The 25979-nt window shown below is 41.7% G+C and overlaps 1 protein-coding gene across 3 annotated transcripts in view; it reads right to left on the bottom strand.

The window, feature by feature from the left end:
* Positions 1 to 22726, bottom strand: part of tnrc18 (trinucleotide repeat containing 18) — a 58346-nt gene extending 35620 nt beyond the window's left edge. Inside the window, exons 1-3 of one of the 3 annotated variants that reach the window (XM_027148468.2) lie at positions 22506 to 22726; positions 20635 to 21007; positions 5090 to 5251 (exon numbers count right to left, since the gene is read on the bottom strand). In XM_027148468.2, coding sequence (XP_027004269.2) covers positions 5090 to 5251; positions 20635 to 20848 — 376 coding nt within the window. In that variant the 5' untranslated portion in view covers positions 20849 to 21007; positions 22506 to 22726. Of the gene's footprint in view, positions 1 to 5089; positions 5252 to 20634; positions 21008 to 21234; positions 21352 to 21728; positions 22429 to 22505 lie in introns of those variants that run through there. The other 2 variants (XM_047808127.1, XM_047808126.1) reach the window with 2 other exon arrangements.
* Positions 22727 to 25979: the final 3253 nt, after the last annotated feature.

Below are 25979 nucleotides of genomic sequence, written 5' to 3'. Positions count from 1 at the left end.
TTGACTGCTAATGTCTAGCTATGTACGTATGGATATTTCAAATCAAGTGTCTTCAGTCAGAAGGCTCCGTGGGATAGGTGTGCTATATAGAAAGACAGATAAGAAACTCAATAGAAGGTTTTCTATAGGGAAGGGTCAAGGGTCAACCAATTCTGAGGACTGAAAGCGCAGTTACTAGGTGGCAAATAGCAGAAGGAAGGAAGCTTGAGGCTGTTCTGTGGACAAGATTTGTGATGGAAAGAAAGCTTCAGGCAGCCTCAAGCCTTTAATGAGTCCTGAGTAGGGTGTGGTTATATTATTAACCCTTTGCGCCCAGATCCACTGTTTGAGCTGTTTGTTCCACAAATGTATAGGTCTTAAATGCCAGGAAAGTCCTTATGTTTACTCTTATAGGAAAATGGATGCAGAGATTTGTTTAAACGTATGCATCGGGCATAAAGCTGGACCATGTCGGAGTGACTACATACGGACAGGATGAACTGCCGTAGCAACACTCTGTTCTCAGGAGTCAGGATTTTATTTCATAGCTTGGTCATTAACGCTATATTAACAGTCCTCTCACTTGTAGCTTGTGTAATGAACACATGGTGGAAGAAGAAATGAAGCCGGCCTAGAAATAAAAGTGAATCTGTCATCAAATAAGTCTGCAGAGGATTCATGTGATTTGGAGTATACCCTGAGGCGAACACATTCCCGCTCCCAACTCCGTCTTGACAAATCAGAGGCGTTCAGGCAGCCTGATAAATAACTGCTGTTTCCAGAACGAGCGCTGAGACTGCTCCAACATCATTACTGCGTTTCATAGAAGATGAAACAAAATGTCCATGTATAAGTGCACTAAACTACGCAATAAATTAATCCAGGAGCTGATTAAGATACTGCAGAACAGCTGTTTTGTGTGTGTGTGTGTGTCTTTATCCTGTAGCTGTAACCTTCGTCCCAGAGGTTCAAAGCCTTCCACTCTTTTTATAGCCCGCTTCAGGTGACATGATAGTGTTATGCTGTTGATGGTATTCTGACACCATTCCAAGGGAGGATTAAAGATAGCCCACCCTTAGCAACAGGGCAAGAGTGTAAAGCACCCTGTTTATTTTGGTGTTCCTCTAAATACCCGCCTGAGGGAGGGAGAAGTGCAAGCATGCGAACCATCGAGCGAGTGAGGCTCTTCCAATTTAGGGCACTAATCTTCATTTCACTCGTGTGAATGTAAGCAAATCTCAGTTCTCAACAATATGTGCATGGTAATTCGCTTTGGGCTGCTGTGGTCCTTTCCTGAGGTTCAGTTTGAAGTTCACTACAATGCAGGCCTTACAGCCTAGAAGCAGAGGGAATGTGCCCCGATTGGCCGGTTATCCCAACTTCTCTGTGCTACAAACATGAGGAGGATGAAGGAAAAGGGCAGAATTCTCGACAAGAGATTACAGGATTAGCATGGTACGATCAGAAAATGGATGTTTCCCAAAGCGCAGGAATTATTTAGCCCAGGTACCGAGATCCTTTCCCAAAATGGAATGTGGGTACAGTTAATTAGGACGTATAGTGAGGAATCCAGCTTCTATTAAAGAAACACAAATAAAAGAGGTCACTATGGTACAACAAAGATTTTCACCCTATGGTTGATGGTGATTACGTAGGTATGACTTTAGACAAATTAGCATATCGTGACATCACTGACTGGGTCTTCAACCCGTGCCTCCGGGCGCATCATTGCAAACCTTATTTTGATGCTGGACACAGTTTGTCCAGAACTTTATGCCAAATTAAAGCGGTGTCAAGCTATTTTAATGCATTTTTTAGATGTATTATGGTGCCCGAACCCGTATGACATTGAACGGTGACCATGAACATTTTGTTTACTGAAGAGTAAACAAAAAAAAAAAGGTCGGTCTTAACGCAAATTTACAACCGGCAAGTCGGTCGGACTTAAAGCAAGAAAAAAATAATAATTTGAGTCAATCCTAAATTGACAGGGTCAGTCGGGTTACAGCAAACAAGAATATTTTTAAGGATGGCCTTACATAGATGGATTTGAAATGACTTCCTTCTGAAAAGGTTTTAAAAACAATTTGGGCAACAGCAAACTAAAAGGTCATGGAAGAGCTGCAGCCACACTCCCACACCACCCCACACATTGTATATACATTCTAACCCTGTCTCCAAACATGCAGCAGCACAGGTAAAAGCAGTCAGCAAACAATCGCTTTATATTATCGTCTTTAATTGCTTTCCAACTCCAGAACAGAAAGTTCCACTTAGTTAGGAGACAAGGGCGCACATTCCAGAGTAGCTCTGAATAGGAACGACAAGGAGGCACAAGCTTCCGGCTGCATGAACGCAGCAAGGCGGTGTTAGAAACTCCTGAGATTTGTTTGTGACTTTAGAGCTCAAGCTGAGCGCGTCACATGCATTGTGGTGGATGTATGTAAGCGAGTACGAACGTTTCGCGTGTTCTAGGTAAAAATAGCAGAATTCCACAGCTGCCACTTCCCTCCATTAATAAGGGCCAGGTGCGCCCTTCAGAATAAACATGCATGTTCAAATATTTTCACAGGCCTCAGAGACTGAGTACACATCAATGTCAGCTATTCATCACGTTTTTGTGCGGGCAGAGCGGAGCGGGCATAATATGATCGGTGCCAAAGCTTGAAAAACAATCTGCACTTTTTTTCTGCTGAGACTTGAAACAAAGGCCTACGACTGCACCGTCGTTAATAATCCACTCGCATCACACGCTCACATGGCAGCCCTTACGCTGGTTCGGTGTTCAGGTGAGCGGTCGTGTAGAGCTGGAATTACACTCAACTGCAGTGGCACAGTTGGGCCTACATTAACTTTAAAACAAACAAAAAAATGAATATATACATTTTTTTTTTAAAATAAATAAATAAATAAATAAATAAATAAATAAATAAATAATATTAACTCCTTGCATTTTTGTAATTCCAAAGCAGAATCAGTTGGCATGTTCAAGTGTACTTTTTTTTTTTTTTTAAACGCCATTTATTATCTACAGTTAAAATTTCCCAAAACACACACACACACCACTTTTTTCAGCAATTTGCATGGAACACCATAACTAATTATCTTTGCACAAGAAGAGCCCATTAATCTTCATGGCTCTCGGTACGATGGATGATCTGTTATAGTAGCTGTGATTCTTCTTAAATATGGATCTTAGCCTTAAGAAACAGTTTTACGTGAGGAAACACACAACAACATTACGCAACAGAGCGGGCGGGAAAAAAAATTCTCATGACTCGTCCACACAACTTACACGTGGCAACAGAGATGGCTTGATGTTACGGAATGCCTGAAAAATCATTCGCGCCGTCTCCATTTCAGCTTTTTTTTTTCTCACTCGTGTGTTCTTGCCAAGCGCCGTCACGGGCCGGTCAGGAATCGAGTTTACGTGATGAAGTGTTAGAGACGAAAACACTGTCAAAATGTTTACGCGCTGACGGGAAAAAGGCGCACGGCCCTGCGGAACTGCTGGGAAGATGGTTAGTTTAAATCATTTTTTAACAACGTTGCCAGACTTAAGAGCATATTAACAGTCATGTCCATAAAAAAACAGACATGCTTTGATATGTTTAAAAAGGAACTAAATAAAAAATAGGACTTTTACTTGTGCGGTGGAGGAGACGGAGACCGAAGCTGATCGCGGAACCTTCACAAACATATTTGTTTTTTAGGAATCGAAACAAATAAATAAATAAATAAATAAATAAATAAATAAATAAATAAATAAATACATTTCATATTATTTTACAACCACTGCTGTTCGATCAGAATCTGAATCTTTTGCTGAATTTAACTCTTCGTCTTTTCGTCCTGTTTCTGCCTATTCTACACGACCCTCGCATTAAAAGGCTGTTAATGTCAGCTTTTATTTGCTCAACGAAAGAGCCAAAACTTCAGTGTATCGTTACACACCTTGTCAAGCTTCCAGATGAGCACATTATGACACGACATCCGCCACGATCGTGTTAAGCCTACTTTTGTTCATCTCTTTAAAAAACACATCTTACTACATAGCACCTCTTACCGCTCTCTATACATCTACATAACTACTTAATACAGGAAAAACCTGGTTCGCCTTCATTTGACTTCATGCAAATAATCTGAAAAAAAGCTTTGAATATGGATCACGCCTCCAACATGAACATGTGTTTTCATAAACAGTTAAAGTATGAAACCGTATTGAACGCACAAGTAAACAAATGATTCAAATCTTTTCATTTATGTTGAAAGAATTTTGCTTCTTGTTTCACAGACTTATAAAATTCGAAGTAAAAACATTTCTCCCTTTGCCTCATGTATTACTTTGCCACAATTCTAACACTTTCAATTTAGACGATACTTCAACTTTTCCACTTGCGTATAACATTTTCCACCCTCCAACCCTTAACACAACCCTATCTCCCCCCCCCCCCACACACACACACAAACACACAGGTTTCTCACATGAAGCCTCTATATGTGAAAACATTTTAGGAGATCGTTCCCAGAAAAAAACTACAACTCTAATCTCTCTATTTCGCTCTTCTCTGTGTCTTTTCTGCTCATTGCCTTCATCAGACGCTCTAAAAGAAGAACATAGCTGCATTGCACCATCTTTGCCTTAAAGTCTTGTGAAATAATGGATTGTTTTTACTGAGATGGACAAACACACCCTAAAAAAAAAAATCTAGTCTCTTGGCTCTAGAGCGGCTGCATGGGTGTGAGATGTTACGTTGCTCCAGACTTCGATGAGAACACTGGACTTTATCAAATATGTTTATATCAGCACGGGCGGGACAGCCTGTCATGCTTTAAACTTTCAGTGACTTTCCCTCCATTTCGATTAACCTCACAGTCAAAACGGGGAGATAAAGAGAAATAGGAGGTGCTCGTGGTCGTCCTCGGCCCCTGTCCGTCACCTAGCACAGCAGAGTCTGCTCTTCGTCTTGGCCTACTGATCTTCCGTCGCACCTAATAGTCAAGCTTAATACACTCGGCCGTTGTTTACAATAGCAAATTTGGTGTCTGTTTTACCTCAATGATAAGATGTGGTAGCATCGAGGGGGAAAAAAAAAAAGTTGAGTCATACCTTCATGCGAGTGTGACGCCCAGAGCTGAGCCATCTGCAGGCTGGGAGGGTTGTTGGGGGCTCTGAATGAGGGGTCGGAGGGAAGAGAGCTCGGTCCTGCATGTGCGTTCGGGGAGCTCATGTAGCCGCTAAGGAAGTTGGAGGCACCTGGGTAGGCATCACCTGCAGGGGAGGGGAGCAAAACACAGGGTTTCAACACAGTCGTCTCACATGACAATGAGCTCGGGGTTTTGTTTTGCTGTGCACCGATCGCATTCCGACAAGGACAAAACCAGCTCGGACAAAACGAACATGATTACCCAGAGGAGGGTGAGGTTAGATGGCTGTGGTTTCTTTTGTATTCCGGCAAGGCCGCAACCTCAAACCCGGTCCTGCCGCAAACATCGGTCGCTTTATTCCACTTCAAAGAGGACGGGTCTGACTGAGGAGCGCAGAGACCACAAGCAGAAATTGGCTCTTGCTTGTAAACAAATGTCATGAATAATAATAAGTCATCGTACATGTTATGTTTAGCGTCGTTACAACAGTTTCAAGATGTTCACAGTGCCAACAACTAAATAAAAGTGTGCTGCTGCCTATCGAATAAATGGAGGCTTGGGGGACATTTAGTTCCTCCTCTGTGCGTCTCAAAATATTTAATTTTAACCTTAACACTGGGGATGAGGAGACCACCAAGCAAACAAATCACTTCAGATCTGAGGGAGAGAAAAAAAAAAAAAAAAAAAAAAAAGAGTCTGTGCAAATAAGCCAGTGAATGATATCTAAGGTCTCTACATGTCTATACTCGCTGGACCATGACGTGTGAGAAAGAAGCGAGGTCTAAATTAATGAGGCCTTCCCCCATTTGCTGTGATGTAGCCTCTCCGTTTTTGCATGTAGTGCCTTGGGCATGGGAGGAGCCTACACACACACACACACACACACACACACACACACACACGCTTCGGTCACTTTCCATAGTATGCTTGGTGTTTTTTTATCCTGCACATGTAACACTCCATTAGCATGTAAAGAGAGGGAGGGAGGCACAACAAGGCATGGGGAGCAACATGAAGCCTTTGTTACAGGGCTTAGTGTGCCATCAACCTGCCCGAGGAGACGTCCCACTGCATTGAGGAGCCGCTGGGCAGAGCTGAGCTGAGCAAACCTTTTGGGTTGCATCTAAAATGTTAACTATGGGGAAGATCAGACCAACAGTGGGGTTAGGTGCTAGAATTTACTGCCATGTCAGCTACTGAGGCTGTCTTCATGGCAAGAACGGTTAATAAGAACTAAAATAACCTAATCTCACAAAGAAATAAATATAGACAAATAGACAACTTAAATGAATTTTTTTACATTAATATATGACAGAAACTCAAACTTTTTCTGATGAGACCTTGTAAAATAGATCTTTAAATGAATTGGCCTTATAAAATAACCTTCTGTGGTCAATATGCGCAGGACAGTCCCCCACAGTGGACACACACACACACACACACACGTATATACTCTCACTCTTTCTCACACACACACACACACACACACACACACACACACACACACACACACACACACACACACACACACACACACATTATTCAACCCCAAAGTGGAATGAATGCAGGACTGGCTTTCATCATGATTAGGTAGCACATAAATGCAAGAGTAGTCAACACAGGGCAGGGCAGGGCAGGGAGGGGGACTGGACCAGCCAGGTGATTTGACAATAGGCAGCAGTGCATTTCTAAGCCTTCTCTCGCTCACTCACACACACACACAGCTACAAATCTGGACAGTATTTCCTCGCCCGAGTGGGGGACGCATCCCCAGACAGCCATGTGCTTCAACTTAGCCGGTTCCCGTACTGCAGAGAAGTCGGGGTACGTGTGATCCTTTGGGAAGATTTCTAAAGCAGAGGTGATGCAGAGCACCTCCTCCACTGTGCAGCTCACTCTGAATAAAAATCTTATTCTTCTGTCCAAATCAGGGCCATCTTAAACCCATCATAAAAGCACTGCGAATACTATCGGCCCATCGACAGCATGCGCTCTGTGGCCAGTAAGGGAAAGAATATGCAAAATACCTAAAACGCCACCTCAATGTGGACACCGTGCCTGAAAACTGTAACAGCATGCCTTTATCTTCCCGTGTACTTTATTCAGCCTGCTTTGGACCAGACACGGTTGTTGTTTCGGATGCACGAGAAAGAGTGTGTAGTTCAGCAGGTCACGAGCAGTTCAGCTTCCTAAATACGAAGGAGGGGGTACATTTTCCCTCCTCCAGCTACAAGAGCTCTCTCAGAGACACGCTGAACAGGGCCCTGGAATGTCCTAATTGTCAAGGTTGCTCAACTCACAGGTCTTGTAGTAAAGCTTTCGCAACAAACCACACCACCCCACCCCCCAGCTGCAGCCAACCCATCCGCCCTCCTCACCCAACCCCCCCACTGCCCTTCCCTCTCTCGCTCTCTCTCAAACACACACACACACACTGTAATTAAAGCCAGACCCGTAAAGACAATTCCAAAAGAGCTGTTGTAAATTAGACAAAGGAAAGACACTAATTAGAATTCAAGACTTTAAACCAAAGTGGAGGGGGAGGAGGGCGGATTACAATTCTCTTAACACGCGTAAAAAATAAATAAATAAAACAAAAAATTAAATTAAATAAATAAATAAATATAATGCTGCATTAAGAAGAGCCAGCGTTGTAGACGTTATACGGCGCAAAGCACAACTACGCCGCCGCACGCGATTACACACAGCTGGAGGACTCGTGTTTAGTGTTACACGTCTCGTTCCATGCTTCAGAGTTCTATCTAGAGCATCTAGAATAACCATAAAGGGGGAAAAAAAAAGTTTAAAGATGCAATCTAAACATGAAACAGTGAGATGCCTTTTCAGTAATATAAGACTTTGACCTCGGAGCCACATTAGACAAAGCTGGACCTGAAAATCCTGAGACGGAGGTACGAGCGCCGGCTGAATGCATACCACGATCAGGAAAAAAGAAATAAAAAACATCTACATAACCACTTTATATAAAAGTTTAGCATGTAGCTGGTTTGGTTTAAAGGATTACTTTTATTTATTTCTTTTTTTAGGATACAATCCAGACGCGGACGTGAGACACAGACGGGTGTAAACGTCCCTGACCTCTAGCTTAGCTACAGAGTCTGGAATGTTTCATCAATAATCCTGCTCAAGGAGCACCTACTTGGACAGAGAAGACAGTTTGACTGACAGGACACTGTTTTTTCCCCTTTCCTGTTAAATCTAGTGACTGTATAACGCTTCACTGTGTCCCTGTAAATTACGGTTCAGAAGTCCAGTGATCCAGACTGCGAGCTTCAACCTTCAGTGGGAAAGTTGTGAGATTTCAGTGACACGGAGAAGCAAAGATGGTGACGAGCCAAAGGGGAAAACGGATTGTGAAGAGCAAAGCTGAAGCTCTAATCCAAAAGCAGTATGAAGCAGAGGCTGTAAGAGCGACTCCTCTGACAGGCCGTAATTCAGCCTGTAAATACCCCCCGAGGCTGATGGGCAAAAACAACAGACTGTACCGTTATACAGCAGTCATGTAATAGTCTCCTGGCACCTCACCCGAGAGCCGGGGGAAAAGATGAGAATTTATATTTGCATCATTTCACAACAAGTTCTCCTACAGTTCCTTGGATTTGCTAGCAGCAGGAAATAACTACAGGCAATAAGACGGTACGAGACACCGTTATCTTCTAATTGCAGCATTATGGCTAATTGCAACTAGCCGAACGGTTTAAATCAAAATCTGGATTGCTGAACACTTTCTGTACAGCTGCTGTCGTTCCAGAGGACCGTCTTTGGCTGTGGTCTTCATAGGCCAGCTATTTTTGCAGCCATTTAAACTGTTCCATCATCTGCTTGAGCATTACCAAGTTAAAAAAAAAAAACACATCAAGCCACTAGGATTTCTCTCTCTGTATCAGTGCAGCACCTGTGAGAGGAGATAAAAACATACGCCGTGTACCCGTTCGGACACGTCACCCTGGACTTCGTAGAGCCAGTCGAATTCCTGCGCGTCGACACTTCGACACTTCTCAAGGCCTCAAGCGCAAAACTTTTGTTCTGCTTCACTGGTAAACAGGAGGGAGTGACTAAATAATCACAGCATACAGCGGTAGATCCTGTACACTAAAGTAAGCTCTATCTAACTGAAATCATGCAATGCTCGGCCTGTTACTCGATACGCTCCTTACAGCGGCGTGGAAAACCGTTTGGGGTTTCTATTTAAACACAACCACGCAGACAAGTTATGTAATTAAAGCCTGACCCTTGAAGAGCGTTTTAAAACAACGGCTGCAGATTAGACAGAAGAAGAGACGCTAATTACAATTAGCAGAAAAAAAAAATCATTCTTAAACTGTACTACACAAGAAAGAGCGGCGATACGGACGTTAGACGTCACAGAACAGATATTTACGCAGAATTAGAGCTGCCAATAGCAAGTGTACACTTAGCGGAACCTGGTTCTGACTTCACACGTTCAGAGTTACACCTACATGGAGATCCTGAGCATGAAAAATGTCAAGATATAAAATGCACACGACGAGTTAGATACATTCTCTTTAAGCCACAATTGAGTCTAAACCCCCCATGCAGGTGCCTCGAGCTCGCTACATACGTTACATTAAACAACACAATGTTTTTAACGTAACATCGCTAGTAGTTTAAGTCGTATTAATGACACAGTAATGAACACAGAATTAAGCAGGCTCTACAAGCAGTTCAAAATGTCTGCAGGTTCGAGCTGAGAAGCGTCATGTGACGTCAAGACGTCTTCACCTCACGTGTGTCAAACAGGAGTACGGTTCTCGCAGAAAGCCTTCGCGTGTGTTCACTGCAGAACAATCTGCAATTTCAGAAATTCAATTCATTTTTTTAAAAAAGAGCGAGACCAGGAAAAAAAAGCAGATACATCTTGCATTTTTGGCCACAATCATTAAAAAAAAAAAACAACAACAATTTTAATCCCAGAGGGACTGATTACGCCTCCAGATTTTGATGTTCAGGGATTCATATGTAAACTTTATTGTTTAAATAAATAAAACAAATAGTGTTTATTTAGTTTTTTTTACGTGTCATTTATTTATTTTGTAATGCGAATCAAACTCTTTTAAATAGCTTTTTAACATCTTTTCAACAGTTCGACGGCACACTGGACCACAAAGCAGAAAAAAATGGCAGAAATGAAAAACATTCTGGTTTCTTACCCAGCAGATTATTCACCGGGTCTGAATCAGAGCAGAAGATACTTAGATCTCGTTTGTTTTTTTCCCTACATAATTGAAAAAAAATATATATTATATATTTTTTTTTAAAAAATCAAAAAGATGTAAAACTTGGTCAGAAAGACTGAGGAAGAAACTGTAAGTGACCCTATAACAAGTGTGCGACACTACACAGCCTGGGATTAGTAAATAATCCCACAGACAAGCAGGGTTCGGGTCTGAAACAACAATTTCCTGCTCTGACCAGACATTCGGAGGAGGAGAAGGGAGGAGAAAAAAAAGAAAGAAATAAACATAAAGAGCACCGTTTATTACAAGCCTACAGTTGTATCCAACAATACACCACATTCAAATTAGGCCCAGGATCTGGGCGGTGTAACCTGCAGCCTACAATAGGGTTTATTTTCGAAAGCAGCAATTGAGGATGACAAAAAAAAAGGACAGAATATTGCATGTCATACGTCTTTTCTTTATTACAATAGATTATTCATTTAATGTAAGAAAACACCACATGCTACGAAAGCCTACCAAGTTTCCCTCCCTGTGAAGCTCCACCCAAAGCCGAAACCTGAGCTACGACATGAGCTAACACCAGACGGATCAGGTGTGTGTGTTTGTGTGTGTGTGTGATCATCTGTCCGCAGCTTGAGCGACACTGCACGCCAGAACGGTTCGAAAGAGGCATTTGTCAGCAGGATCTGTCTCCTCGAGGCCCTGCTGCTGCTGTATTTACCACCACCCTGTATTTTACAGGATGCGAGAACACGGTTAAATAGCGCCTGTGACCCGCACGCCGCTGTGGGGGCGGCCCTGAAATTTTCTGCCCTGGATTGCAATTACGTGACTGAGCTTAATGACGTGCAGTGTGGATTTATACTGTGGCTCGCTTTTGCGCTACAACCCCATTTCATACAGCAGCTGCACACCAAACAGTTCTCTTTTAAAGCTAACACACACACACACACACACACACACACCAAAACGTTTCTCACCACCTTTTCATTCGCCCATTCAAGACCACTTGTGTAGAAATCTTGCAAAATAAGGTTCTGAGCTCACACAGGCCCCAGTGTTCATGACAGGCAGGCAGCTGTGTGCACACCTGATCCTCCCATCTGCAGAAAGAAATTGTCGTATGATGACGGATGTACAAGGAGCATGCAAATAGGCCTAACAATAACGAATCGCACCGCTCCTCTTCTAACAAACCTTTAACAAACGAGCGGTGGAGCGGTCCGACTTACTGCCACACAGAGCAGATACGCATGCATACGTCCGGAAAGAGAACGAAAATAAAAGTTTTGGCCCATAAATAAGAGCCACATGATGAACTGTTACATACAGAAAACTCAATACAGGAAGGCTTTTTTTTTGTACTAGTCAGCTGTACAAAAGACATCTATGTTCAGGCACGTAGATTACGTCACACCAAACCATCTAACGATCTGCTTAGATACGATATGAGAGTAATCAAATACGCCTGAGAAGCATGCCTCTGAAACAACAAGGAAAAACAAACATCTGGCTGCGAGGACAAACTGATAAACCCCGAGTTTCCAGAGTCGCCCAATCAGACGGCTTGCCTGCGGTCAGGGCAGGGATCCTCTAGGACCTGCTGCTGTCTGCACTGCAACCCAAGACGATTCCCGGCTGAAGTGACTACATGACGAGGCGTCTGATATTTGATAAATCACTCTCTCTTCGTCTCATCTCGTACGTCAGGGCTCAAGTGCACCGTCGACAGCCATTTGTGGCTTGAAGACTTGTTTTGTTTCCACTGCGGTACGGAGTTCACTACAGACTGTCGTTTACCTTGTGGTTTCTCAGCCGCCGTGACGTCGCTCAACGTCCGACGAGAAGCATGAGAGCAAACAGGAGAAGAAGCATCTTCTCCATCTGGTTATTATTATTAGTAGTATTTAAATGGCATGGTGTAGTTAGTTATCGACAGTGACACAATGAAGAGCTGTAAATAACGACAGGGGAGGTGGGGGGGGGGGGGTCCTATATTTAATATATCTGTATACTTCTGATGGAGCTTGCAGAGACAGGCTGGTTATTTAGACGCTGCCTCCAGTGTGAGAGTGAAGACCAGTTGGAGACTCTTCAGCACTTTGCTGCAGTGTAACAAGATCCGAGTGCGGCGTAGGTTTCACGGCCTTTTAATATCTTCTCGGAGGCAGAGTTTAACCCCTGTCCATCTGACCAGGTCACTGCTCTTCTATGTGGCCCTTCGACCCCCCCACCCCCAACACACACACACACACACACACACACACACACACGGTGGCCTTTGTCCCACCTCTCAGACCTGTGTTTGTGTTATTGTGCCCACATGCGCATTGTCTGACGCTGCTCGACAAAAAGGACGCGACCCGTTCACACCAATAGGAAGGTCGTGACATCATTACTGAACACCGACGGGACCCACTAATCCCGTCCTTAACTCAGAATATTCTTGATCACAGGAAAGGGGTTTTGATTTGTAGTAAAGTTTGAGGGATTATCTATACGGACAGGAAGAAGCTAATACACAAATATAACATAGAAAAGTGACTGTGTCAAATTAAACACCGGTTTATTCCATTTGAAGCTCCCAGAAAAGAGTAAACCGCTATAACGTGCTGTGCCTCCTGGCTAGATTTAACAAATATACTTAATTACAATAATAAAACAAGACCTTTATAGGTACTTAAGTGGTAATTAAGTGTGAAAATAAAGAAGGGACCAAACACGATGCTACAACCGAGTGTAGCCGTGACTCCTTGAGGGATTTCAGTAAAACGCTGACTGGCTACTTTTTAAAAAGCATAACAGGAATGTTTTGACACTTTTTGTGGCGAGAACACGGCCTTGTGACTCTCGACTGCTGCATCGATAACTTACATCTCCTAAGCGAGAGCTGATCTTGTGACCTCCTTATAATTAAAAAAAAATTCATGAACTGATTCGAATCGGTTCGTTTTGAGTTCAGAACACTTCATAGGACTCTGAATCTTTTACTTTACGAACCTGCTGTTCTGTCAGAACAGCGAACCTATACGATCAGACTGGCTGTGCGTCGCTAAAATCTCTTTGAGGAGTGTGATGTGATGTGATCTTTTTATCCTACCCCCCACCCCTGCGAGTGCGGTTATCGAGCAAGAGAACAAACAGGAATAAAACAAGGGAGTGTGTGTTTGTGTGTTTTCCATCTCGACAGGGATGTAAATTAAACAGCACAAACTAACTTGGTGTAGCTTTTCTAAGCCGCGGGGCTGTGGAACACAGAAACCTGATCTCATCAGCCTTCCAATCACTTACCATCAAATTACATTTTAATAAGCTTTCTTCTGAAGCCATTTGGCAGATGTTCACTCAACCTATAGAGTTTGCGCCGTACTCCTTTTCTGGAGAATTTTACAATGGTCTGTTTTCTGTTTGCGTGGGTTAAAGGACGAGACCTAAACCTCATAAAAAATATACATATATACAGAAATAAAAAATATCAGAGATTGAATCATTTCTTTCTTGGCACACAGCAATTCAAAGATTAATCAAACACTTATGATAAAGGGAGAATAAAAGAAAAAACAGCCCGTATGTTTTATTTTAATCGTCCAGAGTACATAACCCATGAAGGATGACGAACGAGGCGTGTGCGCTGGGACACTAAACACTTTTATGTTTAATTCAGAGGAAAGGCTCGGCTGCAGGAGGTGCGCCACCCATCCTCCTCCTTTCTCTCTGCTATCGCTCTCTCTCGTCTGTTCCACACGGGACGGGGGGGATGGACGAGACACACGAGCACGAGCGACCCAGCATTTCGCCGCTCTCCGGCTACGTCGCCTGTCACAATGAGGGACTTGTCTCATACTAGCTACAGTAGCAGCACACTTCCCATGCTGGAGGCAGAAAGCACTGTAAATCTGTCTCCCAGGGTAAAAACAGACAGATCCGAAGACGCGTATTATTTGAGCTTCTCTTGCGACACGCTGCTAAATAAAGAGCCATAAGTCACTAGTTTAGCACCTTCACATGTTACTGCGTGTTACAGTTATGCAGGTTTACCCTTGAGACCACAGCGTGGAGAGAACGCTGGACGGCACTGGGTAACACCAGAGAACTGTTTTTGTTTTGTTTTTTTGAACATAATAAACACAGCAAGTAACAAATTGAAAGGGAAAAGAAAGGTGGACAGAGGAGTAGGGTTAGTGCATGTGTTGTGAGCTCTGAGCATCAATACAACACATAACAGGCCAAGAGAAGAGAGGAGAGAGAGAAAAAAAAAAAAAAAAAAGCTGTAGCTCTGGATCAACGCTACTGGATTCACAGGGAGTGGAGCCTTGATTCTGGCAGCTTGCTAGTCTGCCAATATGCACTGTGCCCTTGGGCAAGCTTGTCTCCAGCGTCGGTGAAGGTTACACAACAAATCATAAACATGTCACAACCGTGGACTGCAAGTATTAAAAGAATAAATAGATAGCGGTGAACTACTGCAAACACACAACGTAGCCGTAGATGGTCTTAGGCAAGGGGCAGGAGCACGGGGTGACGGGGGACCAGCAAAGACAAACAGAAGATGTGGGAGAAGGAGGCAGGGATCAATAAGAGAATAGAGCGCAGACAGAAGAGGTGTTTAGCCATCAGCTCTATCTGCAGACCAAACACCAGGATCCTGAAATAGAAAGCAGGCCTTAAACCCACTGAGGGAGGAGATTCAATGACGGACGAATCAATTAGACATCGTCACGAGGATATGGTTGTGTCAACAATATTCTGATCATAGTCGCTTAATTCTTACTTTTAGAAGCGACACGACGCTTTTCCGATTTCATGCATAAACAACAGTGGGCTGTTATAGGAAAAGAATCCGCTCTGTAATGCTGTGGTGCGATTTCTTATTTATCGGTTCGTTTTTTTCTTTTTACATTTAATAATAAATAAACAGCATTTCCGCCGATTATAGCTATTATAACGCTGGTATAAACACGTCGACAAACAAAAAACAACAACAACAAAAAAGAACACTAACAATAACGTAAAAGTACAGCATTAAAAAGCTAGGGGCTGAACCCCAGCTTCAGCTGCATGGTCAACATCTTAACATCTTAAACAAATTCGTTTTGTTTCGAATTTTTAACTCTAGAAGCAAAACTGTGAAGCAACACGTCCTGGTTTAACAATGACGCTGCATAACAATAGACACCCATCATCAGTTTCTACGAGTGCTGATCTAGCAGAATGAGTGTCGTAATCATCTTAAAAGCAGCCAGACGACTGACACACACACACACACACACGACCTCTCTATCGCTGTTTGACTTGCATGTTTTTTGGGGTTGTACTGATCGTATCAGGTTCAGGATGCACAGATTGGCGCTTTTCTATGAAATTCCTAAACAGTTGTTTGTTAGCAAGGTTCTAGGAGACAAATGATACAAACTCATTTTATTTCAGGTTCTGAAGCACTGCCTCTTGAACTAGTGAAGGAAATTCCCACAGGACTTAACAGGCTGTGAGCAACATTGCAGTTATCGTGTATAATCCATCATGGTGTCCGTTTTTGTGATGACGCCTCGAGCGCGCAAAAGCTTTATTTCGTCGATGAACAGGTCTATCTGGGTTAGTTACTGCATCCAGACCATCGTAAGCAACACGTCAGGCTGAAGTGTGCGGGAGACGCAAGAGCGAGCCGGGCTAATTACGCAGGCCTACGCGGAGCTTCCATAACACTACTTAATAGGCTTGCTAGTCAGAAAACTCGTTGAATAGTCAATTTTCAATGTATGTACTTTTGCCCTCGATCTGGCACCACAGGAGCCTCAGAGGCACCGTATGAAAACTGATCAATTGCAAATTCCCAAAGGCACAACCACTTCAAACGCATATCTGGCCAAGATTTACATTCCCCGCACCCCCAAACCTTTACTTACGCAAGCCCCTTTTGAACGAGTGCGCTGTGGCATGGCGCAGGAACATGTACTTTTACATGTGGTGCGCTTTAAATGCACTTAAATATATTCAAGATGTCTATAATTTACTCGCTGATCATTACCAAAGCCAGCCAAGGATCCTGAAAAAGTCTATGGACATGTTCAGCCTCAACGGTTAAAGGCAATCATTATCTAGAAACTTGGGGGGGGGGACATTAGCAAGCGAACATGGATGAAGTGATCCTGGCAAATCATTCCCCAAGTAAATGAAGATGGTTTGGCAGAACATCGGCTTGTAAGCCATTACAGGTTTCATCTACATAAGCAAAGCTTGAGCTGAGAGCCAGTTTACTGAAATCACTAAAATACCACATTCACAGCAGTGAAAACCTTTTAGTAATAAATACTTCTCACGTTCTGGCCTGAGCAGCAGTTCTAACACCTTTCATACTGCACAAATGAGTTAAATAGATATATCTTTGTGTTGGGGAACTTTCAACATGAATAAACTTTCAACATGAAAATGTCATTATTATCAGGAGTCTACAACGAGTCACACTTTCATCTGAATGCTTGGAGCCCAGTGAATGTTTCCCAAGCCCAAGCTGAATGTTTGTACCACAATAACTCAACAGTTCACTTTATTAGCTGGATGAATATTATTTATGGCTGTGCTCATGACAGGGTGCCCCTGAAGCCTAATAAAAGCCTGGAGTTCTTGCAATACCAGAGGAGCACTGGCACAAAAATCAGTTTCATCCCTCCAGTCTTCGAGGCTGTTCAAAGTTAAATCAAGGTCTTATCTTCTTCTGTCCTTATCGTTACATTAACTAGGACAAACGTTACCCGAGATTGCCATTGCTTCAGAAATAAGGGCTAGAACAAAGCATACTTTATTTGCATGTTTTTTAATCTTCAGTCATAATAATAATAATAAACAACTAAAAACACACCCAGTTAAAGTCACATAGGCAAGATGAGAGATTTAGATTTACATGAACACATTTGATGGTGTTATCCAAAGCATTCAAAAAATGTGCAGCCTTAATTTCACCTTTCAAACAGTAAGAAAAAAAAAATTAGAGAAAATATAGAAGACTTGAGAAAAAACTGAAACACACACCTGGGTGTATGAAGCAATCTGAGCGCTAATGCAAATTCGAGTGTTTGAATTCATATAAAAGCTGATCTGTGGGGTTTTGCCAATGTGTCTCTCAAGGATAAATTACTAATTGCAGCCATTAAAACATTTCTCTCACACACACACACTCTCAAGTAGAAAACTGTTTGGTTGTCTCTCTTACAGTTATCTGCGCGCTCAATTTACGTTGTCTAATAATCTCAGATTAACCTATATGTTTATCAAACAGCTACAAAAATGCATGGGATCCATCAAATCAGTGCTTGGCAAGATGACTGAAATGACATGTTTAATATAATCAAGCGGTTGGTCCTGAGGAAGGACTAACAGAATGACATGACAAATCTGTTTTTCCTTTTGATGAGAGAAATTTGGCAGCTGAACAGATTAAATATTCATGTAGTTCTCAGAAAAATGAGTCATTGTACAAACATATGATGCATTTTCAGCCTGCTGGCTCTGTGCACGGAGGCCATTTTATTTCGATTTAAGTTCACTCGTGGCAAAAAAAAAAAAAAAGAGGCATGAAGGACAAACAGCCCTTCATTAGTAGCAGTTCTTTTAGTAGCATGACGGTTAAGGGGTGTGTGGGGGGGGGGGTGTTGGGGGATGTTTCGAAAGAAAAGGAACTGATTGAGATTGTTCAGGGGGAAACTGCTACTAAAAATGAACTGTTTAAACAACTACACAGAAAGTAGGCAAAGCGTACAGGGGATAACATGTCAGAGCAGATACACAGAGCAACATTTTTAAGCGTACACACCCACTGAGTCAAATCACAGCAGCTGCATGACTGCACATAAATCACCGCCATACAAACACTAGCTTCTAAATTATCCACTAGGTTTTAAACTGCCAAAAAGCCAAAAGCAATTTATAAATCAAAGATGATAAACAAATTTGTGTCAGGCTAAATTCACTAACCTTCTAGTTACTTATCAGTACCTTATCACTGAAGGTAATCGATAGTATTGAACACATAATGAGGCGGTCAAAGATAATGCAGTGCCAAGCGCAATTTTAGTTAATTTATGACCAATGACCCCGAAATGTAGGCTGGGTTTAAAACCGATTCCCCATATGAACCTGTTATGAAAGGGGCAGTTGGAACAAAAAGCTCATCTCACTGACACAATGTGATGAAGGAGTTACATACAAACATTCAACAGACGCTGGAGTGGTTTAAACACACGCCCCCCGTTCAAATATAGCACTTGTATTAGAGTGCTATATTGGACATATTAAATATACACTTATCAAAAATACACTATCATTACCAGAAAAGCTGAAGTCTCACGTGACTGTAATGGACATCTCCATATGCATTGAGAGTAAATCTATCAAACTAATTCTGATAACAAAACAAACTACTAAGGGTACATTTGAGGCAGAAGAACAGCTGTGTTTTATTTGGGTTTGCCAATAAACATTTTGTTTCATATTATTTCCAAACCAAAACCATTATTTTTCATTGGGCCATTTTTTTGAGACAGACCAGGGAGATATGTACAATACACAGACAAATGATAAAGAACCATACATCCTCTTTTAAATGAATACACCGTGGTACTAAAAACACAGACTTCTCCATCAATAGACAAAGCAATACTGACATCATAAACAAAGTATCATAATACAGCAGGCATATGAGAAATAAACAAAAGTTGAGAAAATCACATTCAGAATGTCATGGTGTTTTTAGCGATTCTGCTGAAGGGAACTGAAGACTAAAAGAACTTTCCCTGCAGCTCTTGGCAAACCCACGGATGAAGGTTACCCTATTTTTACACCAGGAGTCCAGCTGCACATGACAGGGAGTATTTTCTTTTTTATCCTGAACCACTTCACTCAAGATCCACTGGAACTTAGCACTAACACACACACACACACACACACACACACACACACACACACACACACAAATAAATATATACACACATATACATATTATATATATATATACATAAACACACACACACACACACACACACACACACACACACACTCCAGTCAAACTACTACGCTTGGTAGATCCGTTTGAACTGTTTAAAGATTCTTCTTCCAACAATTTCAGCTCCTTCACTTGAAGCCTGGACATTTTTTTTATTTCCAAACACACAGTTATAACCTCTTTAGAACGCCTTGGCACCCATAATCTCACAGTGAACATGAGGAAGGGGCACAAATGTACCTTGACGCTGCGTCAAAATGACACATACAGTAGGTTGTGTTATGAACATGACAATTATGTGCATTAAACAAATACAACGCGTCATGACCTGGACCACCAATGACCAGTACATAGAGAAAATGCTCTGCTATTAAAGTCTGACCGACTTACAGAAGAGAGATTGTGCTGTACCCCATCTCACCATTTGTTTTTCTAAAAATATAAAAGCATCGCATCACGGCGTTAATATCCTAGAATAGGAAAAACAAAACAAATGCAGGCCCCGATTCAGCGAGCAAAAAAGTAGCCGATTGAACAGAGTCAAAACAGATCCTCTAACATACTCATCATAAGGAGAAAGACAAATGGGGGCAATTTCACTTCCAGCACAATTTAAACCAGGCTCATTTGCTCCACTATTTTAAAGGAAATAGCAGGGCTACATATGTATAATCTACCCTATGACAAGAACCAAAATGTAGACTTGCAGCCGACAGAATTCAGTGATCCAGCGAGTACGCGAGTACACGATCACACGTTCCCACACACACACACACACACACACACACACACACACACACACACACACACACACACAGCCTGCAATCAGCTCAATCAAGATATTTCCCCTAATCCATACACACTCGCAAAACATTCCACATGACACACTGCTGTACATCACACTCAACATCAGTCAATCAATCAAATCAAAGATTAAATGGCTCATTAATTAATTTAAGCAGAAATGTCCATTCTCTGGCGAGTCTTATTCCATTTGCAAAGCCATCGGCTTGTGTATTTTACATCATCAGCGTTAATGCATGTTAAAGGAGCGTTTTCTTAAAGTAATCAATCAAAACAATCTCTCCTTTTTTCTCCCTTTATTACGCGCACAAATCCGGTATAAGGACACATTCTGCACCGACGCGCAATCTCCTCTTAGACTCCGAAAACATTAACATGCTCTCTTTTGACTTCCCGAGTAAGTTTTCACAGAAATCTAGACCAACCTAATAATTCCACTGCACTCAAAACTTCAAATGTGATTTTTTATTTTTTTTTTTTACTTACTGTGGTGGGATTGCATGTTAATAGTCGGAGAAAGATATTTTCCCGAATGCAGAGCGGCCGCCGGGTGGCCCGCGCCCAGGTGGCCGGGAGACGGTGGGATCCTCCCGGACGCGGCGGAAGCTCCGAGTCGGTGCGGCTCCATGGCAAGTCCCGAAAGCAGCGGCGGGGGAACGTGCACGGATCTGGGGGGCCCGAAATCTCGGCCATCCATCATCCACCCAAGGGCGAACTCGATTTAAAAAATAATGAAAAGAAAAAGGCGCAAAAAGAAAAAGAAAAAAGCAAAGCTCCGCTCGGCTATTCCGAAAGAGCCTTATAGTAATGTCCCTAGATTTCCAGGCAGGTCCGCGTCTTTATCCGGCATTGTGCCGACCTACAAAAAACACAGCACAAAATACAAACTCGGATAAATACAAAGCAGTAATCCGAAACGATTTGACTATAAAATACAAAAGAAATAAATGTACAAATAGGAAAATATTTAGCAAGGGCGTGATGACGCAGTTTGAATCAAAGTACAGGAGGATAAAAAAAAGTGCGCTTAAGTTGCCATAAATGATCCCTCCTAGCGCAGGAGGGCTGTAGAAATGTTAGCATTACTTTATCGGGGTAGTTGTCCCTTCACCATCGTGCTCGTATCGCTTATGATGATTTGCTTGCTTTTTTTTTGGTGTGTGTGTGTGTGTGTGTGTGTGTGTTTTTCCCCGACCGCAGTACGCTACACTACGCAGGGAAAATCCAGCGTTTACACTTCGGTATTCAAGCCGAGCTCATGCAAAGCGAAGGTTTCAAACACACAGTGGCGAATCATAATAACAACCGTTTCTTATGTAAATATCGACATATTATGGGATACATTGACTAAAAGATAATCAAAGAAACATCCGCCAGCCGAGGATTAAAACAAACAAAAAAAAACAGATTTCGGAACGCAAACTACTTTCCTGACACGGTTTGTTTTTACCATTTAGACGTGTTGTTCATTGGGAGGCGGTGCGTAAAGAAGCATAAAATAAAAATCAAAGTTTAAGATCAAGCTTTTTGGTTCTGTGCGCTATTAACCGAGCTGTGATGAAAGGGTGTTAAATCAGTACCTTTGGTCAACGGTGATAAACCGCTCTGTGGTTTAATTGTCATGTGCAAGCAACTCGATCACTTCTATCCAGCTTAACAGAGCTTAGTGAAGCCCAAATGTTGTCAGACCTCACATTCGAGTAAGCTTAATGTACACGATACCAGACTCTTTACTCTGAACAAACCACACCATGGCCGTTTCCTTGTATATTTCTACTCTGTCACGGACGATCCAGTGGATCATGCATTCCGACGACCCAGTGGATCCCTCTTAGCGAAACGTTTCACCTAAAGCTCGAGCTTCTACTTCTTAAGGCTCCTGAACAGGTAAACAAATGTTGCCGACATTGGAGAGCTGATTTAAAACCTGAGTTTGGAGCAACGCGACATGATTAAAACACAACGATGTTACACAAGAACACGAATAACACGCAGTAAAGAGCACTTGGTGTATTTTAAACACGCACGTCCTCCTAAAGCACCAGCAGCAGCAGATTATCCGACGGCCACGTTTCAAACTTTTAACCTACGCGTTTCCATTTTCAAGCCACAAAACTTTTCTGTGCGGAAACATTAAAGCAGCAGAAGTGCTTTTGTGAAGTATGTCTGCGGAAGCATTGAGTCTCGAAAACAATTCTGAAACCTAACTAACCCTCGGTTTGTGCTGGTTTTACGCGCCCGATACGACGCCTAGCTACATTATTACCTTTTTTTATTGTAGTTAAATGATTTCGGATTGCGTCTTAAACACAACTGCATTTCACACTGGGGTTTTGTAATCAACTTGGACACCTTACTTGTAATCGCGGTTCAGTTTAAAGAATCCTTTTTCTTCGCAAAATCCCAACGCGAGGTGAAATATTTCCTATACTCCATTTACAGACCAACCGTAGTTACGCACACAGAGGGTCGCTTATACAGGGGGAAGGCCTCGCGAGCACACGCGCGCGCGCGCGCGCACACACACACACACACACACACACAAGCTTACTCTCTCGCTCGCTCGCTCTCTCTCTCTCTCACACACACACACACACACACAAACACTCTCTCTCTCTCTCTCTCTCTCTCTCTCTCTCGCTCGCTCTCACACACACACTCTCTCTCTCTCTCTCTCTCGCGCACACACACACACACCACTGTAGCTCTCAACTATCCTGCAATGAAACAATCATTGTTTAACACGCCCCGCCCCCATGATCCCAACCTGACACTCTCTACAGCGAGCCACGCGATAGGACGCTGCCTCTGTCAATCATCCGCGAGTAAACACCTTGGCTCTTCGCCAGCTCTATAAAACCAATTATGGAGCAAGGAGGTTGAACTGTTTCAAGCCCCCTCTCTTTCAGTCCTTTCTTGAATGATCAAAACAGGCAGAGAATTTGTGGAGGGCAGTTTCAAGGCCGCTCCTGATTAAAACATACGGATACAGACTTGATTATTGCTGCATCTGCGCCGATTAATAGGTTTCTTTTAATCGACGCACGTGGATTTGTAGATGTTTTAGCCCATATTTAGAAATATATAAAAAAAAAAAATTAACTTTCGAAATTTAAGGTGAGTGTAAATATCCTGCAGGTCTGTTTAATTAGTGTTTATTACAGACAGGCATTAATAATTACTCGCTTCTAATTTTTCTTTAATCCTGAGACTTTATTAAACCATTAGGATTAAAACAATACTATGCCTAATAGTGCTGAATTCAAAACTTTTGCACGGGCGAAAAACCTAAATTTTGCAAATATATATATATATATATATAATTTGAAATTTTTTAGGGTAATTTGCAATGCTTAAAATTTGTTGTTGGAGAATTTGAACTTTATTAGAATTTAAATTATGAATTAGAATTTAAATAATTTTTTTTTAAAAAGTCCCAAAAACGTGTAAAGCGTGTAGGATTATTGTACTAAAGGCTATTGGATGATTAAAGTGTTGATTTAAAGCGGTGCGGTTTCAATCTGCCCGCTGCGCCCCGGTGAGGCGGTTTCAAGTCTTCCTGCTCTCTGGAAAGGAAATGAGTGCGTAAAGTGAAGGGGAAAGCAACATGCATCGTGTCGACGGTGGTGTGAATTTTTATTTCAGGTTCGTGCGAGCTTCCTGTGTTTCTTGACTTTGAATCCCACTGCGCGCAAAGACGCACTTTGGATATTTCTTGTGATTGTTATTTTACGCGCTGCATCGCCGTGGGAATGTCACCAATCCGGCTGTTCCTGAAGGTTCACGGCTGCCTGGATAAGTTATTAACTACCGACGAAACGGCAATAAATAGCCTCTGCCTCCACTTTTGTTCACGTTAGCTACTGTGGGGTTTAATCCAAGAAGACAACGACATGTCTCTCTCTCTCTCCCTTTTTTTGGTGCTGTTTTTCAGCAGTAACTGGAGACTCCTTTGTTCTGGCTGCTGAGGCGCGCCGACTTTTTTTGGTTGATATTATTTATATATTTTTGCCTTTTTTGGACGTTTAATTGTTCGTGTGTGACATTCACTGACTGCTCTTGTAAAGGTGGGTGTTGAGATGCGTTTCATGCGAATAAACATCAACATATTCCTGTCCTTTTGTTGTCTCTTTCTATTATGCAGCTCAGCATTGGTTTGAGTCTAGCGCTCGGTTTAGCGTCAAATTGGCCTCCGAAATGTCTTCCAGAAAGCCAGCATGCTAAAACACACTGCCTCCAGACAGACTACATTCTTTCAATAAACTATAAATTCACCACAAGATACCTTCTAGTTTATATTTTAGCCATGCATGCCCATGTTCATTTAATTCACTTGTATTTAAATATTAAATATATAAGGTTTTTTTTTTATTGCATGGCTTATTTTTTTTTAATTAATTTTTTTATTTAAGTTCATTGGCAATCATAAGCTTACATATTTGTATTTAAGCACTAATATTGAAGAAAAGGATCATGGGGTGAAAATTAAAAATATCTGCCACCAATCCTGATTCATAAACCTTAATTTTTAATAAATATCACAAATCGGATATAAAAATATTTAAAGTTCATAAAACCTCAGTCATAATACACTATATCAGTAGTGAGGTGATGAATCATGTTTCTTTTGCTATTATTATATAAGCATTCCTCACTCGCAGGCCTCAAATACTGTGACTTTCATCTAATACACAACGTTAAAATAATCCTTATGCTTAGACCTGATATGTAAATATGATATTGTGAAGTTAGCAGGAATCTTTAAATGTAGGCCATTAAAAAAAGTTTAAAAAAAAAAAATGGTTTACAGCAACACAAGCAGTGTGTCTTTTTGTATACTCTGTAGATGTTTGATTAATCTATCTTACAGTTAAATACAAGGTACCGTTTCAGTCTAATATTAATCAGGGTGTGTGTGTGTGTGTGTGTGTGATGAGCTTTATAAAATATATGTTTAATAATGCCCTTGTAAGGATCGGCCATAATCACAGCACGGCTGAAAGCAGATAAAACCAGGTATTTAAATTTGCTCTATAATCTATCAAGGTTCTTAGAAGGTCTAAGTGAATGAAGTCTTTCAGAGACTTTGGGCATTTTAATTCGTACTCGGGGATATGTGTGAATTAATGCAAAAGGCTATGGGTTTGTTTAAAATATCTCTAGGAAGGGACATGAACAACATAACAACGACGTTTGTGTCAGGATTGTATAACAAGAAATGTAAGTGAGATCTTAATGTTTAAGAAACACCCTCAGCCTGTTTTTTTTTTAAACACACACTGTTTTGAGGATTATTTACGTAATGCTCTGCTGAGTTATTAAGCCAGCATGACCTTGCTTTTAAAAGTCATGCTTTTTTTTTTTTTAAGCCAAATGCGTTAATATTTATCCAACAGGCCGTGATGGAAAGTAAGCCGACATTATTAATCATCCAGAAGCCTATTTAAAAGAAAAACGATGCATACTTTATAAGAGGTTCTGTATCATCAGTCCCTGGACAAGCATTAACAATGTAAAGAACACTTGGTCGTATATGTTATTAAATAGAAATATGTATATAGTGATTTAATTGTTTTTCACTCATGGATGCTGAGTATGAAAACCTTTGTTCAATTCAGCTTGTACAGACATTTTAAGCACATTTCATAATTCTGTATTATCAGCTCTGAAACCATCTGGACGATCTCAGGAGGGTTCATGGTTTGTTTCCCTGGTCTTATGTGGTAGGATTGAATGGATTCATTTATAATGTAGGTTGGGTAAATTAAATAGTAGTCAACTCTTGTGATTTACTGTTTCAGCAGTTAAGTTTATACAGAGCTTTTCTTCAG

The sequence above is a fragment of the Tachysurus fulvidraco genome, chromosome 24 (assembly GCF_022655615.1).
Source record: "Tachysurus fulvidraco isolate hzauxx_2018 chromosome 24, HZAU_PFXX_2.0, whole genome shotgun sequence".
Classification (NCBI taxonomy): Eukaryota; Metazoa; Chordata; class Actinopteri; order Siluriformes; family Bagridae; genus Tachysurus; species Tachysurus fulvidraco.
The sequence above is the reverse complement of the archived record's forward strand: the minus strand, read 5'-3'. Positions and strand labels throughout refer to the sequence as shown.